This window comes from Salmo salar, chromosome 23 (assembly GCF_965601325.2).
Source record: "Salmo salar chromosome 23, fSalSal1, whole genome shotgun sequence".
NCBI classification, from domain to species: Eukaryota; Metazoa; Chordata; class Actinopteri; order Salmoniformes; family Salmonidae; genus Salmo; species Salmo salar.
Genome location: NC_138313.1, coordinates 44,836,609 through 44,864,408, shown reverse-complemented (window position 1 = coordinate 44,864,408; position 27,800 = coordinate 44,836,609). Strand labels below are relative to the sequence as shown.

Here is a 27,800-nt window from a genome sequence, read left to right as displayed (position 1 = left end):
TTCCCACCCAGCACTGCACTCTTTTGTTGTGCTCTCACGCTACGGAACGAGATCCAGTCCCGACTGCGCGGTCGCAATATGCCTCAACTTGTCCCCTCCCCCGCGGACTGCCTGGCTTGAGATGAGTGGAAGATGTCGGTGTCGGGTCTGAAGGCCGAATTGAAGTTTTTGGAGTCAATTTTTGACCCAAACCACGAACGTTTCAGAATTATCGATTGGAAGCCTGATGAGCTTAGTTGTCAGTTTAATGTAACTGGTGAAAAACTCCTGATTATACATTGCAACATCACGGTAAGAAAGAAGCTAACGTTAGCTAGCCAGTTAGCACAGGACGAGACATAAACATGACGAATTTGGAATTTTTCAACGCGAACACACAATTTGTGTCACAAATCAGCTAGCTAACTAGATAATTAAAATATGAATGTGTTCAGAATTCAGTTTGTTTATACTTTATTAACGGGTCATATGTTCAGCTATAGTTAGCTATGCTATTTAGCAAACAACAAACAAGCTCATATGTGTAAACGTTTAGTTAGTTGGTTGTTATAGACTAGCTAGCTAATGTTAGCTTGTTGGCTAATGCGTCTGGAGGAGGAAAAAAAAACCTAAAATACATTTGACCCTCAACCAACCTATAAAATGTAGCTAGTTGTTAATTGTAGCTTATTTTTGTGCTTATACAATAAGACAAGTCAACGTGACATGTGAACACAATTGCTGACTAATGCGGAATAGTCCTGTGTGAAAAATGGTTGTTTAGTATTAGCTAGGTAGCTAATTGACGTCGTAACAACTCGGATGAGCTAGCGGCCAACAAATAAAACATCAGGACATAACATTACAAGTCAGCACACGTGACGTCGTGACTAGATGGTTAGTGCGTGTTGTATAGTTATGGATGTTTCTGAATGTGATCTATCATTTCTTTATTCTGAAGTAGCTCCAGCTATCTAGCTAATCAAATCCAAATAGTATTGGCCGTGTATACATATTTTGCAGATGTTATTGCAGGTGCAGCGAAATGTTTGTTTCTATCTCCAACAGTGTAGCAATACCTAACAATACACACAAATCCCAAAGAATAAAAATAAATACCTTAAGAAATATCAGTTAACCAGTTTATTTATGTTTTGTAGATATAGCTACACTGAACAAAAATATAAATGCAACATGTAAAGTGACAGTCCCATGTTTCATGAGCTGAAATAAGATCCCAGACATTTTTCATACTCACAAAAAGGTTGTCTTAAATGTTATGCACAAATTTGTTTACATCCCTTTTAGTGAGCATTTTTCCTTTGCCAAGATAATACATCCACCTGACAGGTGTTGTATATCAAGAAGGTGATTAAACAGTATGATCATTACACCGGCGCACCTTATGCAGGGGGCAATAAAAGGCCACTAAAATGTGAAGTTTTGTCACACAACCCAATGCCACAGATGTCTCAAGTTTTGAGGGAGCGTGCAATTGGCATGCCGACTGCAGGAAATTCCACCAGAGCTGTTGCGAGATAATTTAATGTTAATTTCTCTACCATAAGCCACCTCCAACATCATTTTAGAGAATTTGACAGTATGTCTAACCGGCCTCACAACCACAGGACCACATGTAACCACACCAGCCCAGGACCTCCACATCCGGCTTCTTCGTCTGCGGGATCGTCTGAGACCAGCTACCCAGACGGCTGATGAAACTGTAGGTTTCCACAACCGAAGAATTTCTGCACAAACTGTCAGAAACCGTCTCAGGGAAGCTCATCTGCATGCTCGTCGTCCTCACCAGGGTCTTGACCTGACTGCAGTTCGGCGTCGTAACCGATTTCAGTGGGCAAATGCTCACCTTCGATGGCAAAACGGCATGCTGGAGAAGTGTGCTCTTCACAGGTGAATCCCAGTTTCAACTGTACCGGGCAGACAGCGTTGTGTGGGCGAGCGGTTTACTGACGTCAAAGTTGTGAACCATGTACCCCATGGTAGCGATGGGGTTATGGTAAGGGCAGGTACAAGCTACGGACAACGAACACAATTGCATTTTATTGAAGGCAATTTGAATGCACAGAGATACCGTGACGAGATCCTGAGGCCCTTTGTCGTGCCATTCATTTACCCGTATCACCTTATGTTTCAGCAAGATAATGCACGGCAGCATGTCACAAGGATCTGTACACAGTTCTTGGAAGCTGAAAATGTCCCATTTCTTCTATGGCCTGCATACTCATCAGATGTGACCTGTCGAGCATGTTTTTTTAAAAAGTTATCTGTAACCAACAGATTCATGTCTGTATTCCCAGTCATGTGCAATCCATAGATTAGGGCCTAATTCATTTATTTAAATTGACTGATTTCCTTATGAACTGTAACTCAATTTAAAATCGTTGAAGTTTTTACATGTTGCGTTTATATTTTCGTTCAGTGTAGATAGATAGCTAGATGGTGTGTCACTTCAGCATTGTTCCATTACAGCTTTTCCTAGTAATGATGTGATCAACTGGTCACTGCCTCTCTCCCGTTTTTCTCTCTCCCTCTCTCCTGTTTTTCTCTCAACCTCTCGTTCCCAGGAGTCATACCCTTCTATACCCCCAATCTGGTTTGTTGACTCTGATGACCCAAGTCTGACAGAGGTGTTGGAGCGCCTGGAAGATGTCAGAAAGGGCACCTCTCTGGTAAGTCACTCACCTGTGTGTGTGTGTGTAGACTCTGGACTTCCCCTCTTTACACCAACACAAAATGTGCTGCAGGATGTAGCTACCAGCTCTCATGGAAGGCATAGGCCCTAATAGCACGTACAAAATTGGTTGCTAAGTTATTGTAAAAAGGGTCAGTTAACACTATACAGTGCCTTCAGAAAGTATTCACACCCCTTGACTTTTTCACATTTTGTTACAGCCCAAATATAACATTTATTAAATTGAGATTTTGTGCCACTGATCTACACACACACAATGTCAAAGTGGAATGTTGTTTATAGAAATTAATATAAAAAAATTAAGGTCTTAAGTATTCAACCCCTTTGTTATGGCAAGCCTAAATAAGTTCAGGAGTAAAAATGTGCTTAAGTTGCATGGACTATGTGTGCTGCAGATTACTGAGAGTTTAAGATAAAGCAAATTTTCTCACACATTTCAAACAGACATAGCTCTAAAACAAAGAACAAATGACAATTACAAGTTAACTTACTTTTAGCACAACCTCGTCTTTAATATGACACCACATTCATGTCAATAGGAGTAACACTCATTTTGTCTTACATTTTTTATTTCACCTTTATTTAACTATTGCAAGTCAGTTAAAAACAAATTCTTATTTTCAATGACGGCCTAGGAACAGTGGATTAACTGTCAACGACAGATTTGTACCTTGTCAGCTTGGGGATTTGAACTTGCAACCTTTCGGTTACTAGTCCAACGCTCTAACCACTAGGCTACGCTGCCGCCCCAGTGTAGCCTAGTGTAAAGACACTATCAAAAAAACGATTTACTAAAAAAAAAACTACCGTGCAACACATATTAGTCATTTCTAACGCCTCTTCCTCCCTGCCTTTTGCTGACTCTCAACATCAGTTTCCCTGACTTCCACTGACCTAGAGGAACAGACTAACAGGGGAGAGGACAGACGCAATACATAGGCTACAGTTGTGGTCAGGAACATAATCTCTCTCTCTCCCTCTTACACGTTTTTGTTGTCTTCCATCCTCATTCTTTTTCTCAACCATACACACAGTCTCTTCCTAAAAAGGGCTTCATGTAATAAATTGTGATCATTACACGCCTCCCATTTCTCTCTCTCCCTCCATCTCTCTCTCCTCCAATTAACTCAGTCTGTCAGTCAAGAAAACATAACTACAGAGTTCGCCAATGTTAGCTGAGTAGTTACACATCTGGGACAGTTTCCAAATGAATTGTGTTGGTAGAAACAGGACAAAACAAGCAACTTGTTAGTTGTAAATAAATATCCAACTGATCATATGAGCTCCACTGCACGGGCCTCTACTACCCTAACAGCTAAGCTGACAAATAATAGGAAAACAAGGCAATGTATAGCCTATGGATATCTTTACCTAGCAAACATGACAAACCATAATCTAAACCCAACAGATAAAAACAAATGACTCTAGCCTTAATTTCGGTGGCTAGTTAGCTGGTTGTCTGTATTAGCAAGATGGTGAAGGTTGATGCTTTGTGAGCGCAGCCTTAATTTACCTTAACATACAACTTTTCTTGCCTGACAGACTAACTAGTTAGCTAGCTATAGCAAGCAGCTTGGGCCATTTCCATATGAATTACATTTAGAACCCATAGAGGTAGAAGGCCTTTCTTTTAAATTACTGTAGTGGCTACGAACGGACATGTTTTTCTATCAATAATATTTATCAATATCGCAAAATGTAATATTATATATATATTACCCAATCTCTGTACCCCACACATACATACAATTATCAACAACAGAGACCACGGAGGTTTTCTGATGCCTCGCAAAGAAGGGTACCTACTGGTAGATGTGTAAAAATAAATATACCTTTGAGTATTGAATAACACTTTGAATGGCGTATCAATACACCCAGTCGCTACAAAGATAAAGGCGTACTTCCTAACTCGGTTGCCGGGGAGGAACGAAACTACTCCAGGCCAATGGTGACTTTCAAAAAGTAAATTTAATGGCTGTGATAGGAAAAAAACTGAGGATGGATCAACAACATTGTAGTTATTCCACAATACTAAACTAAATTACAGTGCAAAGAAGGAAGTCTGTGCAGAATAAAAATATTCCAAAACATGCATCCTGTTTGCAATTAGTCAAATAAATAAACTTTTTGTCCTGTTTACAATGTATTCTGTTTAGGGCAAATACAACACATCACTGAGTACCACGCTTTGTATTTTGAAGCATGGTAGTGGCTGTATCGTGTTATGGATATGCTTGTCATTGGCAAGGACTAAGGAGTTTTAGGATAAAAGAAACTGAATAGATTTAAGCACAGGCAAAATCCTAACAGAACTTGGCTCAGTCTGCTTTCAACAGACAAATTCACCTGTCAGCAGGACAATAACCTAAAACTCGAGGCCAATTATATACTGTTGTTCGAGCCCTGAATGCTGATTGGCTGACAGGCGTAGTTTATCAGACCGTATACCACGGGTAGGACAAAACATTTATTTTTACTGCTCTAATTACATTGGTAACCAGTTTATAATAGCAATAAGGCATGATATGGCCAATATACCACGGCTAAGGGCTTTGACTAAGAACAGCCCTTAGCTGTGGTATATTGGCCACCACATTCATGTCAATAGGAATAACACTACCCCTTGGGCCTTATTGCTAAAATATACCGAGTGTACAAAACATTAGGAACATCTTCCTAATATTGAGTTGCACCTCCTCCCCTGTTGTCCTCAGAACAGCCTCAATTCATCAGGTCATGGATTCTACAAGGTGTCAAGTGTTCCACAGGGATGCTGGCCCATGTTGACTCCAATGCTTCCCACAGTTGTCAACTTGGCTGGATGTCCTTTGGATGGTGGACCATTCTTGATACACACGGGAAACTGTTCAGCATGAATAACCCAGCAGCGTTGCATTTCTTAACACGCTCAAACCGGTGCATTCTGGCACCTACTATCATACCCCGTTCAAAGGCACTTCAATCTTTTGTCTTTCCCATTCACCCTCTGAATGGCACACATGCACAATCTATGTCTTAATTGGTTGAAGGATTAAAAATCTTTAACCTGTTTCCTACCCTTCATCTACACGGATTAAAGTGAATTTAACAGGTGACATTCAAAACCTCTAGTCTAGAGTTGCTGCGTTAATCTAAGTAACAAAGATCCCCATAAAAATGGAGGTAGTGAAGGAAAATAAGTGACGAATGGAGGTAGTTTTGTCCCAACTAAAATAAGGGATTAAATATGTTTAAAAAAAACAAATCTTTCTGGAGCTTTCTTATACAGTATCTCTTAGATATTGGACAAGACACTTCAAAAATGTATTCCTTACAATGTCGTTTATTTCCCCCTTATTTTTTTTCTAATTATGTGTTTGTTATTTAATGCATTTCTATGGGCTACAAAGGTAAAGTCCAAATTAAATATCTTATGAACTTTGTTTTTGGATACCTAAAGCGGTCCTACAATTCAAAATCAAATAGCTAAATGATCCATGGTATGACGTTCTTAAAACAATATCCACTTAGAATCCTCCTCTTTCACCTGGATTCACCCGGTCAGTCTGGAAAGAGCAGGTGCTCCTAATGTTTTGTACACTGGAGGTGCTTATCAAGACAAACATTAAATGTTCCTGAGTGGCCTAGTTAGTTTTGACATAAATCGTCTTGAAAATCTATGGCAAGACTTGAAAATGTCAACTTTGCAGTATTTTTGTTTTGTGTGTTAATTCTTACATTAGCCCAGAACGTTTTTTGTGTTATTATATACAGCCGGAAATAACCTTTTGATATCAAAGTGGCGGTAACTCGCCAGCATTCCGACCAGAAATACAACTTTCCCGAATTGGATTCTTTGTTCGTACCCCCCAAGGCAAAGGAACTCATCCCAGAGGCTGCTCCAAGACACCACCGGCGGAGAAGAGGTATTCAGAGTTGACTTCTAGTCCGACACAGGAGGTGTGCACACCATCCACCGCTTCCGAGTATATTTCTCGCTGATGTTGAGTCTCTGGACAATAAAATAGATGAGCTCAGGGCGAGGATCTCCTTCCAGAGAGACATCAGGTATTGTAACATACTCTGTTTCACAGAATCATGGCTGTCTCCGGATATACTGTCCCTGTCCATACTGCCAGCTGGGTTCTCAGTACATCGCGCAGACAAGTAGAAAGATCTCTCCAGGAAGAAGAAAGGCGTTAGGTGTATGTTTCATGATTAACTACTCGTGCTGTGATTGTGATAACGTACAGGAACTTAAGTCATTTTGTTCACCCCGCCAAGAATACCTCGACAATAGTCACAGCCTTGTATTTTTCCCCCTCAATCCGATACCATAATGGCCCTCAAGGAACAACACTGGACTTTGTGTAGACTGGATACCACATCCTTAGGCCGCATTTTTTGTAGCTGGGAACTTGAACAAAGAAAATGAGAAACTTTATTGAAGTTCTATCAACACATTTGCCTGTAGTACCAGCTCTTCAAAAACTCTGGACCACTCTCTCTTCCGGGATGGCTACAGTTCCCTCCCCCACCCTCCCTTCGGCAAATCAGATTACGACTTCGTTCTGCTCCTCCCTTCCTATAGGCAGAAACTCAAACAGGAAGTACCCATGCTAAGGTTTATTCAATGCTGGTCATGCAAAACGTCAGTACAGAGACAGTGGAGTCGCAATTCAACGGCTCAGACTCAAGACGTATGTGGCAGGGACTCCAGGCAATCACGGATAACAAAGGGAAAACCAGCCACGTCGTGTACACTGATGTCTTGCTCTCAGACAAGCTAAACACTTTCACACGCTTTGAGGATAACACAGTGCCACCGTCGTGGCCCGTCCCGAGGACTGTGGGCTCTTGTTCTCTGTGGCCGACGTAAGACATTTAAGCGCGTTAACCCTCGCAAGGCTGCCGACCCAGACGACATCCCTAGCCACGGCGTCAGAGCCTGCGTGGACCAGATGGCTGGAGTGTTTGCGGATCATATCACCTTACCTGACACCCTATACCCACTTCTGCATACCGCCCGAATAGAATAACTTACGATGCAATCGCCATCACACTGCCCTATCCCATTTAGACAAGAAGAATACCTATGTAAGAATGCTGTTATTTGACTACAGCTCTGCCTTCGACACCATAGTATCCTCCAAGTTCATCACTAAGCTCAGGGCCCTTGGTCTGAACCCCGCCCTGTGCAACTAGGTCCTGGACTTCCTGACCGGCTGCCCCCATGTGGTGAAGGTAGAAAACAACACCTGGAGAAAGTGAAAAGCTTCAAGTTCCTTCGGCATACCCATCACTGACATCCTGAAATGGTCCGCCCACACAGACAGTGTGGTGAAGAAGGTGCAACAGCGCCTCTTAAACATCAGGCGGCTGAAGAAATTCGTCTTCGCCCCTAAGACCCTCACAAAGTTGTATAGATGAACCATGGAGAGCATCCTGTCGGGCTGTATCACCGCCTGGTACGGCAACTGCACCGACTGCAACCGCAGGGCTCTCCAGAGGCTGGTAAGATCTGCCCAACACATCACCGGGGGCACACTGCCTGCCCTCCAGGACACCTACAGCACTCGATGTCACAGGAAGGCCAAAAAGATCATCAAGGACATCATCCACCCATGCCACTGCCTGTTCACCCCGCTATCATACGCAATGCGAGGTCAGTACAGGTGCATCAAAGCTGGGGCCGAGAGACAGAATCTGTTTTTAAATCTCAAGGTCATCAGACTGTAAAATAGCTATCGCTAGCCAGCCTCCACCCAGTACCCTTTCCCTGAACTTAGTCACTGTCACTGGCTGGCTACCACCTGGTTACTTTACCATGCACCCTACATTGTGCCTTCTGAAAGTATTCAGACCCCTTTCACTTTCCACATTTTGTTACATTACATCCTTATTCTAAAATGGAATAAAAAAAAAAAAACGTTTTCTCATCAATCTCCACACACTACCCAATAATGACAACGCGAAAACAGGTTTTTAGAAATGTTTGCAAGTGTGTGTGATATGTGTGTGTGTGTGTGTGTGATATGTATGTATGTATGTATGTATGTATGTATGTATGTATGTATATGTATGTATGTATGTATACGTGTATGTATGTATGTATACGTGTATGTATACGTGTATGTATGTATGTATACGTATGTGTATGTATACGTATGTGTATGTATACGTATGTGTATGTATGTGTGTGTATGTATGTGTATGTATGTGTACGTATGTGTATGTATGTATACGTATGTGTATGTATGTATACGTATGTGTATGTATGTATACGTATGTGTATGTATGTATACGTATGTGTATGTATGTATACGTATGTGTGTGTATGTATACGTATGTGTGTGTATGTATACGTATGTGTGTGTATGTATACGTATGTGTGTGTATGTATACGTATGTGTATGTATGTATACGTATGTGTATGTATGTATACGTATGTGTATGTATGTATACGTATGTGTATGTATGTATACGTATGTGTACGTATGTATACGTATGTGTACGTATGTATACGTATGTGTATGTATGTATGTATACGTATGTATACGTATGTGTATGTATGTATACGTATGTATACGTATGTGTATGTATGTATATACGTATGTGTATGTATGTATATATGTATGTATATGTGTATATGTATGTATATGTGTATATGTATGTATATATATATATATATATATATATATATTATATATGTATGTGTGTGTATATATATATATATATGTGTGTGTATATATATATATATATATGTGTGTGTATATATATATATATATATATATATATATATATGTGTGTATATATATATATATATATATATATATATGTGTATATATATAACCACTAACTCAGTTGTCATCGCTGCCAATGGTGATTATAACATGTATTGAATTAGGGGGTTGAATTCTTATCTATTCAAGACGTATACATTTTTATTTTTTAATAATCAAAAACATTTTAGAAACATTTTCTTAGGTTTTGACAGAGTATTTTGTGTAGATCATAAAAAATAATAGACAATTAAATCCCAATTTGTAACAACAAAATGTTAAGAAATACTTTCTGAAGGCACAGTACGTACCATTTAGCAGATGCTTTTATCCATAGCGACTTAGTCATACGTGCATAATTTTTTTTCTCGTATGGGTGGCCCTAGCGGAAATGTAACCCTTGGTGTTACAAGTGTCATACTCTACCAACTGAGCCACATAGAACATTGACTAAGTTGCTCTGACTCATGGAAATCATAGTACCTCCTTCAAAATTGTTTGATCATTTCCAGTAAAAAGTTGTTGGTGTTCTATTATTGTGAGAAAGGTTCAGAGATACTGTAGCTGCTGTAGAATGATAGTTGACCTGTTATTCTTTTTTTTTTCTCCCAGCTCCTACAGCAGCTAAAGCGTCTCATCTGTGACCTGTGTCGGCTGTACAACCTGCCACAGCACCCAGATGTTGAGATGCTAGATCAGCCACTCCCTGCTGGGCCCATCAACCCAGAGCGCAAGGTAGGGCTCATTTTAGAATTAAATTATATTTCTATGGTAAACCTGACAACCTCGTATATAAAAAAAATAATAATAATAATCTAGAATTGGTGTACCCCACAGTTTTGAAATCAGTCGATATTCAGTTGGTTTTGAATCACATTTTTTAGATATAGATATATTTCTAGCTAACATTATTTGCATCAGATTTAAATCGAAATATAGTGATTTGCGGATGGGTACAGCCGTAACGCAAGCCTCGTGTTCTGGGTAACATTCCATACGCCATTGACACAAAAAGTCATTTTCTTTTTGTATATTCTTTTTCCCCACTCTCCCGTATAGCATGGACCAGCGGATGAAGTGACATCTGAGGAGGAGGATGAAGAAGAAATGGGCGAGGTGCGTGTGTGTACATGTTTACCTACCTAATGTACCAGGGTTGGGCGGTTTTACGGTTGCGTCATCGATCGACGGACGTTTGACGGCCATCGTCGATGGTGACGACATCGTGATGTCACAAACAGGGTTTAGCATATTTGAATTTGACTGCACGTCCGGAGTCTGGCAGCACAATAGCACAGTGCTGTTCTGCACACAACATTTACCTCACAACATTTACGTCACAACAGGGTGATGTGCCAAATGGCCTATTTGCCATAGCTTACATTTTCAATGCAAGCGCTGTCTTCAGAAAGTATTCATAAGCCTTGACTAATTCCACATTTTGTTGTTACATCCTAAACGTTAAATTAATATAATCAAAATATTTCTGACCAATCTACACATTACCCCATAATGATGAAGTGAAAACATGTTTTTAGACATTTTTGCAAATTTTATTAAAAATGAAATACAGAAATATCTCATTTACAATAAGTTTTCACACACCTGAGTCAATACTTTGTAGGAGCACCATTGGCAGTGATTACAGTTGTGAGTCTATCTGGGTAAATTCTCTTAAGAGCTTTGCACACATGGATTGTACATATTTGTAAATTTTTCTTTAAAAAGAATCTTCACGCTCTGTCAAGTTGGTTGTTGATCATTTCTAAACGGCCATATTCAAGTCTTGCCATATTTTCAAGCCAATTTAAGTCAAAACTAACTAGGCCACTCAGGAACATTCAATGACGTCTTGGTAGGTAACTCAAGTGTGTATTTGTCTTACTGTACATTATGAAGCCGATTGTCCTGCTTAAAAAGGTGATTTTTGTCTCTGTGTCTGTTTTGAAAGCAGACTGAACCAAGTTTTTGCCTGTGTTTAGCTCTATTTTTATTATTTTTTTATCCCAAAAAACTCCCTAGTCTTTGCCAGTAACAAGCATGCCCATAACTTGATGCAGCCACCAACATGCTTGAAAATATGAAGAGTGGTACTCAATGATGTGTTGTGTTGGATTTGCCCCAAACATAACACATTGTAATCAGGACAAAAAGTACATTTCTTCGCTGCATTTTTTGCAGTTTTACTTTAGTACCCTATTGAAAACAGGATGCATGTTTTGGAATATTTTTCTGTACAGGCTTCTTTCTTTATACTCTGTGATTTAAGTTAGTATTGTGGAGTAACTATACAATGTTGTATACAATGTTGTTGATCTATCCTCAGTTCTCCTATCACAGCCATTAAACTCTAACTGTTTTAAAATCACCATTGGCTTAATGGTGAAATCCCTGAGAGGCTTCCTTCCTCTCCGGCAACTGAGTTAAGAAGGACGTTTATATGTGTTCTAGTGACTGGGTGTATTGATACACCATCCAAAGTGTAATTAATAACTTCACCATGATCAAATGGATATTCATGTCTTTTTTTTTATTTTATTTTTTTAAATGTACCCATGTGTAGAGATGAGGTAGTCATTCAGAAATCATGTTAACCACTATTATTGTTCACAGAGTGAGTCCATGCAACTTATGTTAAGCATATTTTTTAACTCCTGAACTTATTTAGGCTTGTCATAACAAAAGGGTTGAATACTTATTGACTCAGCTTTTTATTTGTATTTCTTTTGTAAAAATGCTGAAAAACATATCCACTTTCGACATTATGGGATATTGTGTGTAGGCCAGTGACACAATCTCAATGTAATCAATTTTATGTTCTGGCTGTAACACAACAAAATGTGGAAGAAGTCAAGAGGTGTGAATACTTTCTGAATACAATTTATTAGGTGGTTAGACTGTTGTCGTGCATTGTTATTAATAATGTAGATTGTAGCTTGACATTTGACTTGGGCTCCCGAGTGGCGTAGCGGTCTAAGCCACTGCATCTCAGTGCTAGTGGCGTCACTGCAGTCCCTGGTTCGAATCCAGGCTGCATCACATCTGGCCGTGATTGGGAGTCCCATAGGGCGGTGCACAATTGGCCCAGCGTTGTCCGGGGTAGGCCGTAATTGTAAATCAGATTTTTTTTTTCTTAACTGACTTGCCTTTAAAGGTTAAATAAAGAAATGTTAATTTAAAAAATAAATAATTTGACACGGATATAATTGTTTTTAAAAGGCTAATATAAGAGATATAAGTATTTTTATGGACTAAAGAAAGTCCTATCAATTCGTAAATCATTCTGTAGCCTAGGCTAGCCAAAATAACTAGGTCTAACACTGTTTAGGCCTAGCAATGTGTCCTTTTATATTGCCTTCTTCCCACCAATTGACCCCAATCGTCTATTCCTGCTATGTTTGGATTGGACGATCTGTCATTTAAGACATCACCCAACCCTACTATGTGCAATGATGTGTATATAGACGGATAATGTCCACGTTCATCATAAACTTCTTGTGCCGTATATACATTCTCTTGTGTTTCTATACTATATGCAATAAAACTATAGATTGTGTTCAGCAGGACATTGAAGACCTGGACCACTATGAGATGAAGGAAGAGGAGCCAGTGGACGGGAAGAAGTCAGAGGACGACGGAATAGAGAAGGTAATTACCCTGCGTGCGTCTGTCTCTATCTGTCTACGAAACATTAAGAACACTTGCTCTTTCCATGACATAGCTTTCAGCTGGTCAGTCTATGATCCCTTATTGATGTCACTTGTTCAATCCACTTAAGTGTAGTTGAAGAGGAGGAGACGGGTGAAAGAAGGATTTTTATACCATTGAGTGCTTGAGGTGTCACTACAGACACGGGTTTGATCCTGGGCTGTGTTGCGACCGGGAGACCCATGAGGCGGCGTACAATTGGCCCAGTGTCGTCCAGGTTAGGGGAGGGTTTAGCCGCCCGAGATTTCCTTGTACCATCGCGCCCCAGCTACTCCTGTGGCAGGTTTGGCGCATGCACGCTGACACGGTCGCTAGGTATACGGTGTTTCCTCCCGACACGTTGGTGCGGCTGGCTTTCAGGTTAAGTGAGAGTTGTGTCAAGAAGCAGCGCGGCTTGTTTGGGTTGTGTTTCGTAGGACGCACGGCTCTCGGCCTTCGCCTCTCCCGAGTCCGTACAGGAGTAGCAGCGATGGGACAAGACTGTAACTACCAATTTGGATACCACAAAATTGGGGAGAAAAAGGGAGGGGGGATGCCAACAAAAAAAATCAGTGTATCAAGATTATTCAACCAACTTGACCATACTGTGGGAAGCATTGGACTCAACATGGGCCACCAGCCCTGTGGAACGCTTTAAACACTTTTAGCAAAAGGGGGTGGGGGGGGGGGGTGCAACTCAATATTAGGTGTTCCTGATGTTTGTTATGCTCAGTGTATATAGTTGACTTTTCTTTTTACCGTCTTCCCTAGCCTGGTTGTGTTTGTTCAGCTATTACATTCCACTCCTTGTACTCCGTGTCGTTTACCAAAGAGGCCAATAGGGTCTGGCTCCAGCAGATGCCTTTTCAGGAAACGCACGCTGCGAGACCTACGAGCTCAAACAAGACGAATGGTGCCAGAGAGGACTAGCTAGTGTTAGCAGAACTGAGTGATTTACCTTTAGCTATAGTGTAGAATTAATGGAAACGAACATTAGGCTTTGACATTATCAATAGTCTGTTTCTCTGTAAATAATTGTAATATTGAGTGTAAAAAAAACTGGGGAAAATCCCTAACCAGGAAATGTAAAACAGAGAACAGAATTCAGGAAATACAAAATATAATTTTATGGATCCCCTTGATAGTTTATTAACCATTATTTTACCAGGTATATTTAGAGGACACATCTCTTGTACACCAAGGACCTGGTGAAGTGTTGCAGGGGAGAGGAGATGAATGTGCTTATTTGAAAGCTATACAAAAATAGTAGCTCACAACCTTTTCAGTTTTTAAAAAGTAGCTGATTTTGTCCTGTCGAAACCAGTCTGTCAAAAGTTGCTAGCTAATTTCTAAATTCGCTAACTAAATACATACTGCAATTGACCCTTCGCTAAGCCCCACCACCCTTGGTTACTGTTGCAACCTCGGACAACATTTTCCTGGGAAGTTCCTATTTCCCATTCAACCACTGGCGAAGTCCCCTCACAATGATCTCAAACTGTTTTTAATACACAATGAAAATGAACACAGACAACCCCCTTGCTAATCAGGAACCTCTTGGGTGTGTTGTGGTGGACTGTCATTACAATTGCTTCAGTGGAAACCTGTTAAAATGTTATTTCCAACCACCAATGACCAACTCTGCCATAAATCCCAGCTGCATAATGAATGTTGAGATTGACGAAAAGGCAAGTCTCTTTGGAAAATGACATGGAGTGGCGTGTTAGACTGGTACCCAGACTACGCCTTCCCTAAATGTTATTTTTATGATTGTTACATTATTTTACGCAGTACAATTTTTATACTTTTATTCTCTAATGTAATTCATAGGAGAAATTTGCAAGTAAGCATTTCATTATACTGTGTAGTCTTTTACTATTGTTTTACTATCTTATATATATTTTACAAATAAATTCTACATTTTTATTATTAAATGAGGCACTTCCTACTGCATTTTCTTTTTGGTACGAAATGTGCTATATAAATACAATTTGATTTGAAGGAGAACCTGGCCATCCTTGAGAAGATCCGTAAGAACCAGAGGCAGGACCACTTGAACGTAAGTGCTCATTCGGTAAGGTTTCTTTCTTCTTTTTCAGGGGGGGATGGGAACATTTCTTCAGTTGTATAGTCTCTCTGTTTTTTTTCTCAACCTAGTCCTTGGGGACCACCAGCCATATTTAATCCATTCCAAAAACTAGCTCACCTGATTAAACAAGTTAACTAATCATAAAGCCCATGATTGGCTAAATCAGGTATGTGAGTGTTTTTTGGAATAGATCAAAAGTAGGTGTGGTCCTGGAGGACTGGATTGAGAAACGGTGCTCTGTTAGCCTGGTTCTGATCCCAGTGGTGTTGTGATGCCTGTTTCAGGGCGCCGTCTCTGGTTCCGTTCAGGCCTCCGATCGTCTCATGAAGGAACTCAGGGAGATCTACAGATCACAGAGTTATAAGACAGGTGAGTCCTGGCCTGGTACAGCTTAGGACTGGGCGATATATCGAATTCATTTCAATTCCTGTTTTTTTTTTTTTTGTGATTTTTACCTCACGCCAACTAAGTTGAGAGATCATATCTTCCTCTCTGACAAGCGGTTTCAACTCGCTATTTACATTTGAGGTTTTGTCCGAAAGAATCGGTCATGTGGACACCGAAACACATCGAGACATTATTTTACTGTAATAGATGAGTTCACTTTTCTATCAATATCCTTTTTATGTCTCAACTAGTCAATTTGCATGCAGAGCTGACACTACTAAAACGCTCCAAACCATTAGTGTCTACCCCTCCCCACTTGGCCCTCACCCTTTAGTGTCTACCCCTCCCCACTTGGCCCTCACCCTTTAGTGTCTACCCCTCCCCACTTGGCCCTCACCCTTTAGTGTCTACCCCTCCCCACTTGGCCCTCACCCTTTAGTGTCTACCCCTCTCCAGTTGGCCCTCACCCTAGTGTCTACCCCTCTCCATTTGGCCCTCACCCTTTAGTGTCTACCCCTCTCCATTTGGCCCTCACCCTTTAGTGTCTACCCCTCTCCATTTGGCCCTCACCCTTTAGTGTCTAGCCCTCCCCAGTTGGCCCTCACCCTTTAGTGTCTACCAGTTGGCCCTCACCCTTTAGTGTCTACCCCTCTCCATTTGGCCCTCACGCTTTAGTGTCTACCCCTCCCCATTTGGCCCTCACCCTTTAGTGTCTAGCCCTCTCCAGTTGGCCCTCACCCTTTAGTGTCTACCCCTCTCCATTTGGCCCTCACCCTTTAGTGTCTACCCCTCCCCATTTGGCCCACACCCTTTAGTGTCTACCCCTCCCCATTTGGCCCACACCCTTTAGTGTCTACCCCTCTCCATTTGGCCCTCACCCTTTAGTGTCTACCAGTTGGCCCTCACCCTTTAGTGTCTACCCCTCTCCAGTTGGCCCTCACCCTTTAGTGTCTACCCCTCTCCATTTGGCCCTCACCCTTTAGTGTCTACCCCTCTCCATTTGGCCCTCACCCTTTAGTGTCTACCCCTCCCCATTTGGCCCACACCCTTTAGTGTCTACCCCTCCCCATTTGGCCCTCACCCTTTAGTGTCTACCCCTCCCCCATTTGGCCCTCACCCTTTAGTGTCTACCCCTCCCCATTTGGCCCTCACCCTTTAGTGTCTACCCCTCTCCATTTGGCCCTCACCCTTTAGTGTCTACCCCTCTCCAGTTGGCCCTCACCCTTTAGTGTCTACCCCTCTCCATTTGGCCCTCACCCTTTAGTGTCTACCCCTCTCCAGTTGGCCCTCACCCTTTAGTGTCTACCAGTTGGCCCTCACCCTTTAGTGTCTACCCCTCTCCATTTGGCCCTCACCCTTTAGTGTCTACCCCTCTCCATTTGGCCCTCACCCTTTAGTGTCTACCAGTTGGCCCACACCCTTTAGTGTCTACCCCTCTCCAGTTGGCCCTCACCCTTTAGTGTCTACCCCTCTCCATTTGGCCCTCACCCTTTAGTGTCTACCCCTCCCCAGTTGGCCCTCACCCTTTAGTGTCTACCAGTTGGCCCTCACCCTTTAGTGTCTACCAGTTGGCCCTCACCCTTTAGTGTCTACCCCTCCCCAGTTGGCCCTCACCCTTTAGTGTCTACCCCTCCCCAGTTGGCCCTCACCCTTTAGTGTCTACCAGTTGGCCCTCACCCTTTAGTGTCTACCCCTCCCCATTTGGCCCTCACCCTTTAGTGTCTAGCCCTCTCCAGTTGGCCCTCACCCTTTAGTGTCTACCCCTCTCCATTTGGCCCTCACCCTTTAGTGTCTACCCCTCCCCATTTGGCCCACACCCTTTAGTGTCTACCCCTCCCCATTTGGCCCTCACCCTTTAGTGTCTACCCCTCCCCCATTTGGCCCTCACCCTTTAGTGTCTACCCCTCCCCACTTGGCCCTCACCCTTTAGTGTCTACCAGTTGGCCCTCACCCTTTAGTGTCTACCAGTTGGCCCTCACCCTTTAGTGTCTACCAGTTGGCCCTCACCCTTTAGTGTCTACCCCTCTCCATTTGGCCCTCACCCTTTAGTGTCTACCCCTCCCCATTTGGCCCTCACCCTTTAGTGTCTACCCCTCTCCAGTTGGCCCTCACCCTTTAGTGTCTACCCCTCTCCATTTGGCCCTCACCCTTTAGTGTCTACCCCTCCCCATTTGGCCCTCACCCTTTAGTGTCTACCCCTCCCCATTTGGCCCACACCCTTTAGTGTCTACCCCTCTCCAGTTGGCCCTCACCCTTTAGTGTCTACCCCTCTCCACTTGGCCCTCACCCTTTAGTGTCTACCCCTCCCCATTTGGCCCTCACCCTTTAGTGTCTACCATTTGGCCCTCACCCTTTAGTGTCTACCCCTCCCCACTTGGCCCTCACCCTTTAGTGTCTACCCCTCCCCAGTTGGCCCTCACCCTTTAGTGTCTACCATTTGGCCCTCACCCTTTAGTGTCTACCCCTCTCCAGTTGGCCCTCACCCTTTAGTGTCTACCCCTCCCCAGTTGGCCCTCACCCTTTAGTGTCTACCATTTGGCCCTCACCCTTTAGTGTCTACCCCTCTCCAGTTGGCCCTCACCCTTTAGTGTCTACCCCTCTCCAGTTGGCCCTCACCCTTTAGTGTCTACCCCTCCCCAGTTGGCCCACACCCTTTAGTGTCTACCCCTCCCCATTTGGCCCTCACCCTTTAGTGTCTACCCCTCCCCATTTGGCCCTCACCCTTTAGTGTCTACCCCTCTCCATTTGGCCCTCACCCTTTAGTGTCTACCCCTCCCCATTTGGCCCTCACCCTTTAGTGTGTACCCCTCCCCAGTTGGCCCTCACCCTTTAGTGTCTACCCCTCTCCATTTGGCCCTCACCCTTTAGTGTCTACCCCTCCCCATTTGGCCCTCACCCTTTAGTGTCTACCCCTCTCCATTTGGCCCTCACCCTTTAGTGTCTACCCCTCTCCATTTGGCCCTCACCCTTTAGTGTTTACCCCTCTCCAGTTGGCCCTCACCCTTTAGTGTCTACCAGTTGGCCCTCACCCTTTAGTGTCTACCAGTTGGCCCTCACCCTTTAGTGTCTACCAGTTGGCCCTCACCCTTTAGTGTCTACCCCTCTCCATTTGGCCCTCACCCTTTAGTGTCTACCCCTCTCCATTTGGCCCTCACCCTTTAGTGTCTACCCCTCTCCATTTGGCCCTCACCCTTTAGTGTCTACCCCTCTCCATTTGGCCCTCACCCTTTAGTGTCTACCCCTCTCCATTTGGCCCTCACCCTTTAGTGTCTACCCCTCTCCAGTTGGCCCTCACCCTTTAGTGTCTACCCCTCCCCAGTTGGCCCTCACCCTTTAGTGTCTACCCCTCCCCACTTGGCCCTCACCCTTTAGTGTCTACCCCTCTCCAGTTGGCCCTCACCCTTTAGTGTCTACCCCTCTCCATTTGGCCCTCACCCTTTAGTGTCTACCCCTCTCCAGTTGGCCCTCACCCTTTAGTGTCTACCCCTCCCCAGTTGGCCCTCACCCTTTAGTGTCTACCCCTCCCCACTTGGCCCTCACCCTTTAGTGTCTACCCCTCTCCAGTTGGCCCTCACCCTTTAGTGTCTACCAGTTGGCCCTCACCCTTTAGTGTCTACCAGTTGGCCCTCACCCTTTAGTGTCTACCCCTCCCCAGTTGGCCCTCACCCTTTAGTGTCTACCCCTCTCCAGTTGGCCCTCACCCTTTAGTGTCTACCCCTCTCCATTTGGCCCTCACCCTTTAGTGTCTACCCCTCCCCATTTGGCCCTCACCCTTTAGTGTCTACCCCTCTCCAGTTGGCCCTCACCCTTTAGTGTCTACCCCTCTCCATTTGGCCCTCACCCTTTAGTGTCTAGCCCTCTCCAGTTGGCCCTCACCCTTTAGTGTCTACCAGTTGGCCCTCACCCTTTAGTGTCTACCCCTCTCCATTTGGCCCTCACCCTTTAGTGTCTACCCTTCTCCATTTGGCCCTCACCCTTTAGTGTCTACCCCTCCCCATTTGGCCCTCACCCTTTAGTGTCTACCAGTTGGCCCTCACCCTTTAGTGTCTACCCCTCCCCATTTGGCCCTCACCCTTTAGTGTCTACCAGTTGGCCCTCACCCTTTAGTGTCTACCCCTCTCCAGTTGGCCCTCACCCTTTAGTGTCTACCCCTCTCCATTTGGCCCTCACCCTTTAGTGTCTACCCCTCTCCATTTGGCCCTCACCCTTTAGTGTCTACCAGTTGGCCCTCACCCTTTAGTGTCTACCCCTCCCCATTTGGCCCTCACCCTTTAGTGTCTACCCCTCCCCACTTGGCCCTCACCCTTTAGTGTCTACCCCTCCCCACTTGGCCCTCACCCTTTAGTGTCTACCCCTCCCCACTTGGCCCTCACCCTTTAGTGTCTACCCCTCCCCACTTGGCCCTCACCCTTTAGTGTCTACCCCTCTCCAGTTGGCCCTCACCCTTTAGTGTCTACCCCTCCCCCATTTGGCCCTCACCCTTTAGTGTCTACCCCTCCCCCATTTGGCCCACACCCTTTAGTGTCTACCCCTCTCCATTTGGCCCTCACCCTTTAGTGTCTACCCCTCCCCATTTGGCCCTCACAGTGTACAGTACAGTGTCTACTCTTCCCCATTGGCTCAACCCGTTCAGCGTCTATACATCCCCATTGGCTCAACCCGTTCGGCGTCTACCCTCTCCCCATTGGCTCAACCCGTTCGGCGTCTACCCTCTCCCCATTGGCTCAACCCGTTCGGCGTCTACCCTCTCCCCATTGGCTCAACCCGTTCGGCGTCTACCCTCTCCCCATTGGCTCAACCCGCTCGGCGTCTACCCTCTCCCCATTGGCTCAAACCCTTCAGTGCTTGTAGATCTGGGCTGATGAAAACTATCATAACATGTTTATTAACTCCTTAGGGTCGATGTCCACGCCCCTTGGAAAATGTAATTGGCATAATTGAAGAAAAAAATCCCCATCAAAATCTGTCTGTTTTAACAGTGATGTTCACCTGTATATCTTGTTATTCATTTCCAGGTATTTATTCAGTGGAGCTAGTCAATGACAGCCTTTATGAATGGCACGTCAAAATAAGAACGTAAGTATTCAGATCCAGGTATTATATCATAGAGATGTGTAGTTTCCTCTCTGTCTAAATCTGGATAATATAGTGTAATCATTGTCATTTATTTTAACAGGGTAGACCCAGATAGTCCCTTACATAGTGACTTGCAAGTTATGAAGGAGAAGGAAGGGGTGGACTACATTCTGCTCAGTTTCTCATATAAAGTGAGTTTCATTTGTTGATTGATTTTCTTTCTCTTTTTTTTAATGAAAAATTATATATTAATTTGGCTTTTATTGGATGTGAAAGAGGTTTTGAGCTAAAAAGATTTCTTGTTGTTTGTCTCTTGCAGGATAACTTTCCCTTTGACCCACCGTTCGTACGGGTTGTCTCTCCTGTGCTGTCTGGCGGGTGAGTGCTGCTCATTGAAGTCTGGATGGACTTTCTCTCTCTCTCTCTGCGTCTGTTTCTACCCAAATACAATACTCTTTGTCAGTCTGTCGATTCTATTCATTGTGTCCTTGGAGGGATCGGGTTCATTGTGTCGTTGGAGGGGTCGGGTTCATTGTGTCCTTGGAGGGGTCGGGTTCATTGTGTCCTTGGAGGGGTCGGGTTCATTGTGTCCTTGGAGGGGTCGTCCTCATTGTGTCCTTGGAGGGGTCGTCCTCATTGTGTCCTTGGAGGGGTCGTCCTCATTGTGTCCTTGGAGGGGTCGGGTTCATTGTGTCCTTGGAGGGGTCGTCCTCATTGTGTCCTTGGAGGGGTCGGGTTCATTGTGTCCTTGGAGGGGTCGTCCTCATTGTGTCCTTGGAGGGGTCGTCCTCATTGTGTCCTTGGAGGGGTCGGGTTCATTGTGTCCTTGGAGGGGTCGGGTTCATTGTGTCCTTGGAGGGGTCGTCCTCATTGTGTCCTTGGAGGGGTCGTCCTCATTGTGTCCTTGGAGGGGTCGGGTTCATTGTGTCCTTGGAGGGGTCGGGTTCATTGTGTCCTTGGAGGGGTCGTCCTCATTGTGTCCTTGGAGGGGTCGTCCTCATTGTGTCCTTGGAGGGGTCGGGTTCATTGTGTCCTTGGAGGGGTCGTCCTCATTGTGTCCTTGGAGGGGTCGGGTCCTCATTGTGTCCTTGGAGGGGTCGGGTTCATTGTGTCCTTGGAGGGGTCGGGTTCATTGTGTCCTTGGAGGGGTCGTCCTCATTGTGTCCTTGGAGGGGTCGTCCTCATTGTGTCCTTGGAGGGGTCGTCCTCATTGTGTCCTTGGAGGGGTCGGGTTCATTGCGTCGTTGGAGGGGTCGTCCTCATTGTGTCGTTGGAGGGGTCGGGTTCATTGTGTCCTTGGAGGGGTCGTCCTCATTGTGTCCTTGGAGGGGTCGGGTTCATTGTGTCCTTGGAGGGGTCGTCCTCATTGTGTCCTTGGAGGGGTCGTCCTCATTGTGTCCTTGGAGGGGTCGTCCTCATTGTGTCCTTGGAGGGGTCGTCCTCATTGTGTCCTTGGAGGGGTCGTCCTCATTGTGTCGTTGGAGGGGTCGGGTTCATTGTGTCCTTGGAGGGGTCGGGTTCATTGTGTCCTTGGAGGGGTCGTCCTCATTGTGTCCTTGGAGGGGTCGTCCTCATTGTGTCGTTGGAGGGGTCGGGCTCATTGTGTCCTTGGAGGGGTCGGGCTCATTGTGTCCTTGGAGGGGTCGGGTTCATTGTGTCCTTGGAGGGGTCGTCCTCATTGTGTCGTTGGAGGGGTCGGGCTCATTGTGTCCTTGGAGGGGTCGGGCTCATTGTGTCCTTGGAGGGGTCGGGTTCATTGTGTCCTTGGAGGGGTCGTCCTCATTGTGTCCTTGGAGGGGTCGGGTTCATTGTGTCCTTGGAGGGGTCGGGTTCATTGTGACCTTGGAGGGGTCGGGTTCATTGTGTCCTTGGAGGGGTCGGGTTCATTGTGTCCTTGGAGGGGTCGTCCTCATTGTGTCCTTGGAGGGGTCGGGTTCATTGTGTCCTTGGAGGGGTCGGGTTCATTGTGTCCTTGGAGGGGTCGGGTTCATTGTGTCCTTGGAGGGGTCGGGTTCATTGTGTCCTTGGAGGGGTCGTCCTCATTGTGTCCTTGGAGGGGTCGTCCTCATTGTGTCCTTGGAGGGGTCGTCCTCATTGTGTCCTTGGAGGGGTCGGGTTCATTGCGTCGTTGGAGGGGTCGTCCTCATTGTGTCGTTGGAGGGGTCGGGTTCATTGTGTCCTTGGAGGGGTCGTCCTCATTGTGTCCTTGGAGGGGTCGTCCTCATTGTGTCCTTGGAGGGGTCGTCCTCATTGTGTCCTTGGAGGGGTCGTCCTCATTGTGTCGTTGGAGGGGTCGGGCTCATTGTGTCCTTGGAGGGGTCGGGCTCATTGTGTCCTTGGAGGGGTCGGGTTCATTGTGTCCTTGGAGGGGTCGTCCTCATTGTGTCGTTGGAGGGGTCGGGCTCATTGTGTCCTTGGAGGGGTCGGGCTCATTGTGTCCTTGGAGGGGTCGGGTTCATTGTGTCCTTGGAGGGGTCGTCCTCATTGTGTCCTTGGAGGGGTCGGGTTCATTGTGTCCTTGGAGGGGTCGGGTTCATTGTGACCTTGGAGGGGTCGGGTTCATTGTGTCCTTGGAGGGGTCGGGTTCATTGTGTCCTTGGAGGGGTCGTCCTCATTGTGTCCTTGGAGGGGTCGGGTTCATTGTGTCCTTGGAGGGGTCGGGTTCATTGTGTCCTTGGAGGGGTCGGGTTCATTGTGTCCTTGGAGGGGTCGGGTTCATTGTGTCCTTGGAGGGGTCGGGTTCATTGTGTCCTTGGAGGGGTCGGGTTCATTGTGTCCTTGGAGGGGTCGGGTTCATTGTGTCCTTGGAGGGGTCGGGTTCATTGTGTCCTTGGAGGGGTCGGGTTCATTGTGTCGTTGGAGGGGTCGGGTTCATTGTGTCCTTGGAGGGGTCGGGTTCATTGTGTCCTTGGAGGGGTCGGGTTCATTGTGTCCTTGGAGGGGTCGTCCTCATTGTGTCCTTGGAGGGGTCGGGTTCATTGTGTCCTTGGAGGGGTCGGGTTCATTGTGTCCTTATCCATCACTAATGCAAATCATTCTGAACTACTGTTTTAACCAATGTAGTTTGATGATAAAAGGAACATACCTTCTTTTTTATATATATATTTTTATTTTTACCTTTATTTAACTAGGCAAGTCAGTTAAGAACACATTCTTATACCTACTGTGATATGTAGTTGTCGTACATAGCTATTTTATGTTGAATACACTGGTACGTTGAGTGTCTGCTAAATGACAAGATTGAGATGGGCCTAATCGTTGTCTGGTTTTGTGGACCGGTCCTGGTACTTCTCCATCTTGAACTGGTACCGAGCTGATGCTTCTCTCCATTCATTCTGTTTCAGTTACGTTCTTGGCGGAGGGGCCTTGTGTATGGAACTTCTCACAAAACAGGTCTGGATCATATTTAACCATTCACACAATGTTCATCCCTAACCAAAGTGGTTGAGGAAGTTGGCGCTTTCTTTCTCTTAGCTCAATTGTCTTAAACATTTTTTAAATAAGTCTCTCTTCTGACAGAAGTGACCAGGTGAAAACCGGTCTAATGATGTATTTCTTTACGTTGTTCCAGGGCTGGAGCAGTGCCTATTCCATAGAGTCTGTGATCATGCAGATCAATGCCACTTTAGTCAAAGGAAAAGCCAGAGTGCAGTTTGGAGCCAATAAGGTAGGCTAATGCATTCAACATCCTGGGAATTGTTACCAGTTGGAGGAGGTTGTTGAAGATGAGTCTGATCTGTTTTTATTTTTACTTTTTTCCCCCCTTTCAGAACCAGTACAATCTTGCCAGAGCACAACAGTCATACAAATCCCTGGTCCAGATTCACGAAAAGAATGGTAAGTCCCAATTATCAATCCATATGAGCTTGAATAATATATAATATTGATAATATATACACCAGTGGGTACTATGGCAACCTCCTGTGTTATTTTTTGTTCAGGCTGGTACACACCTCCTAAAGAAGACGGGTAAAGAAGTCACTCCTTATACTCACTGGGAACAGAATAATGTCTTCGGGTCAAAAACTTTCTTTTGTTTAGTTTTATTTTTTTGGGGGGGGGACTATTTTCTCCCTTCTGACTTATCAGGAGTAAGTAAATCATCTTTCTCCTGGAAACCAACTGACAAAAATTCTTCCATCTCGTCTGTCGCCGTCGGCTCAGTTGACCAGTATCTCTCCTCTCTGCCTGGTCCAACAATAGGCTAGACTTCCTCCTCCTCCCCCTCTCGCTCTCACGTCACTCCACTTCCTCTGAGGGGCGTGTTTGTGGAGACTGAGGGCATCATTTTTTTTTTTTTATCTACACAGAAAGGTTCTTGTTTTCCCTTCTCTCAAAAAAATGTGGAGAATGGCTTTTTTCTTCTTCTGTACATACGCTGGTGTGACAACATGGGCTTGACATAAAGTCACCATCTGTTTCTCCTGGGAGAGAGAACACTGATGTTCTGACAAGACGAGAGCTGGCTGGTTTGTTCGTCGCCATGTCCTTCTCTGTTTTTAGTGTGACTCTGTCAGCTCTTACCTTACCGCCACGGCATGGTCAGTGGGATTTAACTGAAAGCTCTGTGGTGACCGTTTGAATTTAAAGCGAAGAAGATGTTTCAGTGATGTCATCTTTCGTGACACTGCTCCTTATTCCTCCTCATTTTGTGTAATATTTACTGGTACAAATTGCAGGCATTGTTAAAATATTATACGCTTAAAATTGTAATTGTACTTGCTGGCTTGTTTAATGTCCCATGAGCCAGATTGGTGACAAAATGGTGTGTGACTAGGATGCAGGAGGGGCTTTAAACTGAGTCGTGAGGTTCTGTCCTAAATGACATCCTATTCCCTACTTACTAAACTACTTTTGGCCGGGGCCCATTGGGAATACAAACGTAGGATGTTGACAAAGCTCTTAGAAATAAAGCAAAGCATCTTTGCTGTGGGTTTCAGATAAATGGATGGTCAAAAGCAGTAAACTATGTAGCCCAGGGCTGCCCCAACCCTCTTCCTGGAGATCTACTGTCCTGTAGGTTTTCAGTCCAACCCTCTTCCTGGAGATCTACTGTCCTGTAGGTTTTCAGTCCAACCCTCTTCCTGGAGATCTACTGTCCTGTAGGTTTTCAGTCCAACCCTCTTCCTGGAGATCTACTGTCCTGTAGGTTTTCAGTCCAACCCTCTTCCTGGAGATCTACTGTCCTGTAGGTTTTCAGTCCAACCCTAATGTAGCATATCTGATTCAGCTAGTTAAGGTCTTGTTGAGCAGCTAATTAGTAGAATCGGGTGTGTTAAATTAGGGTTGAACTGAAAACCCACAGGACGGTAGATCTCCTGGAAGAGGGTTGGGCAGTCCTGATATAGGGACTGCCCAACCCTCTTCCAGGAGATCTACCGTCCTGTGGGTTTTCAGTTCAACCCTAATTTAACATGCAGCTATAGTAGCATGCAGCTATTGATCCTCAGTCACCACACCCAGTCTGAATATTATTCATGTACTATAGTTGAACCTGTCATTTTGTAAATCCATGTACCTGTCTTAAATATAACATTGGGGGGGGGGGGGGCAGAACAGGTGTGCTTACCTGCCGCAGAATGCAGGAGGATGTCTCTGGTGTGAGGCCAGAAGGTTTCTGTCCCAAACGGCACCCTATTCCCTACATAGTGCACTACTTTTTGACAAGAGCTCTATTGGTCCCTGGTCTAAAATATTGTAGTGTCTTGGGAATGGGGTGCCATTTTGGATCTAGGCGTTGTCTGACATGGCACCGTATTCTCTTCATAGTGCACTATATAGGGAATGGGGTGCCATTTTGGATCTAGGTGTTGTATAAGCATTATGACGCTCTTGTTTTATTCTAAGGAATGTAAACTAAGATAGTTTTGTTCCTCCCAACCGACACTGAGGTTAAAGGTATAGCCATCTGAAGTTAGCATTAGCAGAGCTAACGTAGCCCTGTAGTTAGTGGTTAGCGCCATGCTAACATTAAGAGGCCTTTATGAGTAGATAACAATCCGGTCTTTTTATTTGGCGGTTGGTGGGTCTGCTCATGACATGACGACCACTGTTGTACTGCATTTAAAGACGCTGACGGCCTGGTTCCAGATCTGTATTTTTTTGTACGGTCTTTCCAAAATGTCACAGGACTTGACAAGACCGCACAAAACATACCTGGGACCAACCAGGCTAGAGCGTAGTATACGAGGCTTCCGTGTCACAACACACATAAGACATACTGATGAAAGATGCTGTGGCTATTCACCGTTCACTCTATCACATTCCTGCACCAAACTTGTAAAGCTGTGATTTTTATTTTACCTCTCCCTCAGACAAACACCCTTCATCAGTTACGTTACTAGTTAGTTTACTATAGTCAGCTTTCATTGGAGGTTAAAGCATTTGTGAGACTTACACAATTGTATGTTTTCAATCGATCATATTATTATTCCTATTATTACAGGACAGAGTTTTCATTGGGCTTATAGCAAGGCTGGCCAACCCTCTGCCTGGAGATCTTCTGTCCTGTTGGTTTTCAGTCCAACCATAATTTAGCGGTTCTGATTCAGCTAGTTCAGGTCTTGTTGAGCAGCTAATTAGTAGAATCAGGTGTGTTAAATTAGGGTTGGACTGAAAACCCACAGGACAGTAGATCTCCAGGAAGAGGGTTGGACTGAAATTCTACGGGACAGTAGATCTCCAGGAAGAGGGTTGGGCAGCCCTGGTCTATAGTATACAACCTTTCATTGGGTGATATATTCTAAATTCTATAGCTACCTAAGTTGAAACACAGTTGACTAATTGTAGGGGGATCTTCCTTGTCCTGGCAAAGTAATAACATCTTAGATATGTCCCAGATGACACCCTCTTTCCTTATATAGTGCACTACTTTCTTTGGTAGGGCTTAGGTCAAACAAATGTAGTTCACTATGTGAGAAATAAGCTGCCGTTTGGGACGTAGAATACCAGGCTTGGTTGAACATATAAACAGTGTATGGTGAGGTTCTGTGTTTTTCACCTTGTATACCAAGAATGTTTGGCTAAATATCTTTTTTTTTTAAATGTGTACTAATAAGAAGGATTACTGTATTATACTGTGTAAGTATAAATTGCTCTTATGAACTGA

At 44.7% G+C, this 27,800-nt stretch overlaps 1 protein-coding gene across 5 annotated transcripts; it reads left to right on the top strand.

Moving 5' to 3' along the window:
- The first annotated feature begins 19 nt into the window (after positions 1 to 19).
- LOC106584716 (ubiquitin-conjugating enzyme E2 Q2) lies at positions 20 to 27,800 on the top strand. 5 transcript variants are annotated; one of them, XR_014382363.1, is made up of 15 exons: positions 20 to 291; positions 2,565 to 2,669; positions 10,066 to 10,188; positions 10,513 to 10,569; positions 13,015 to 13,101; positions 15,143 to 15,214; positions 15,514 to 15,598; positions 20,632 to 20,692; positions 20,793 to 20,883; positions 21,012 to 21,070; positions 24,037 to 24,085; positions 24,264 to 24,359; positions 24,463 to 24,529; positions 24,634 to 26,426; positions 26,500 to 27,800. XR_014382363.1 is itself a non-coding variant. In XM_014170236.3 (14 exons), exons 1-14 carry the CDS (start codon positions 133 to 135, stop codon positions 24,663 to 24,665), a joined length of 1,125 nt encoding a protein of 374 aa, XP_014025711.1. In that variant the 5' UTR covers positions 20 to 132; the 3' UTR covers positions 24,666 to 27,800. The 5 variants fall into 5 exon arrangements, 4 of the variants coding, with proteins under 4 accessions (XP_014025711.1, XP_014025709.1, XP_014025710.1 ...); XM_014170236.3 differs by having other exon boundaries at positions 13,018 to 13,101; positions 15,143 to 15,199; positions 24,634 to 27,800; XM_014170234.3 differs by having other exon boundaries at positions 13,018 to 13,101; positions 24,634 to 27,800.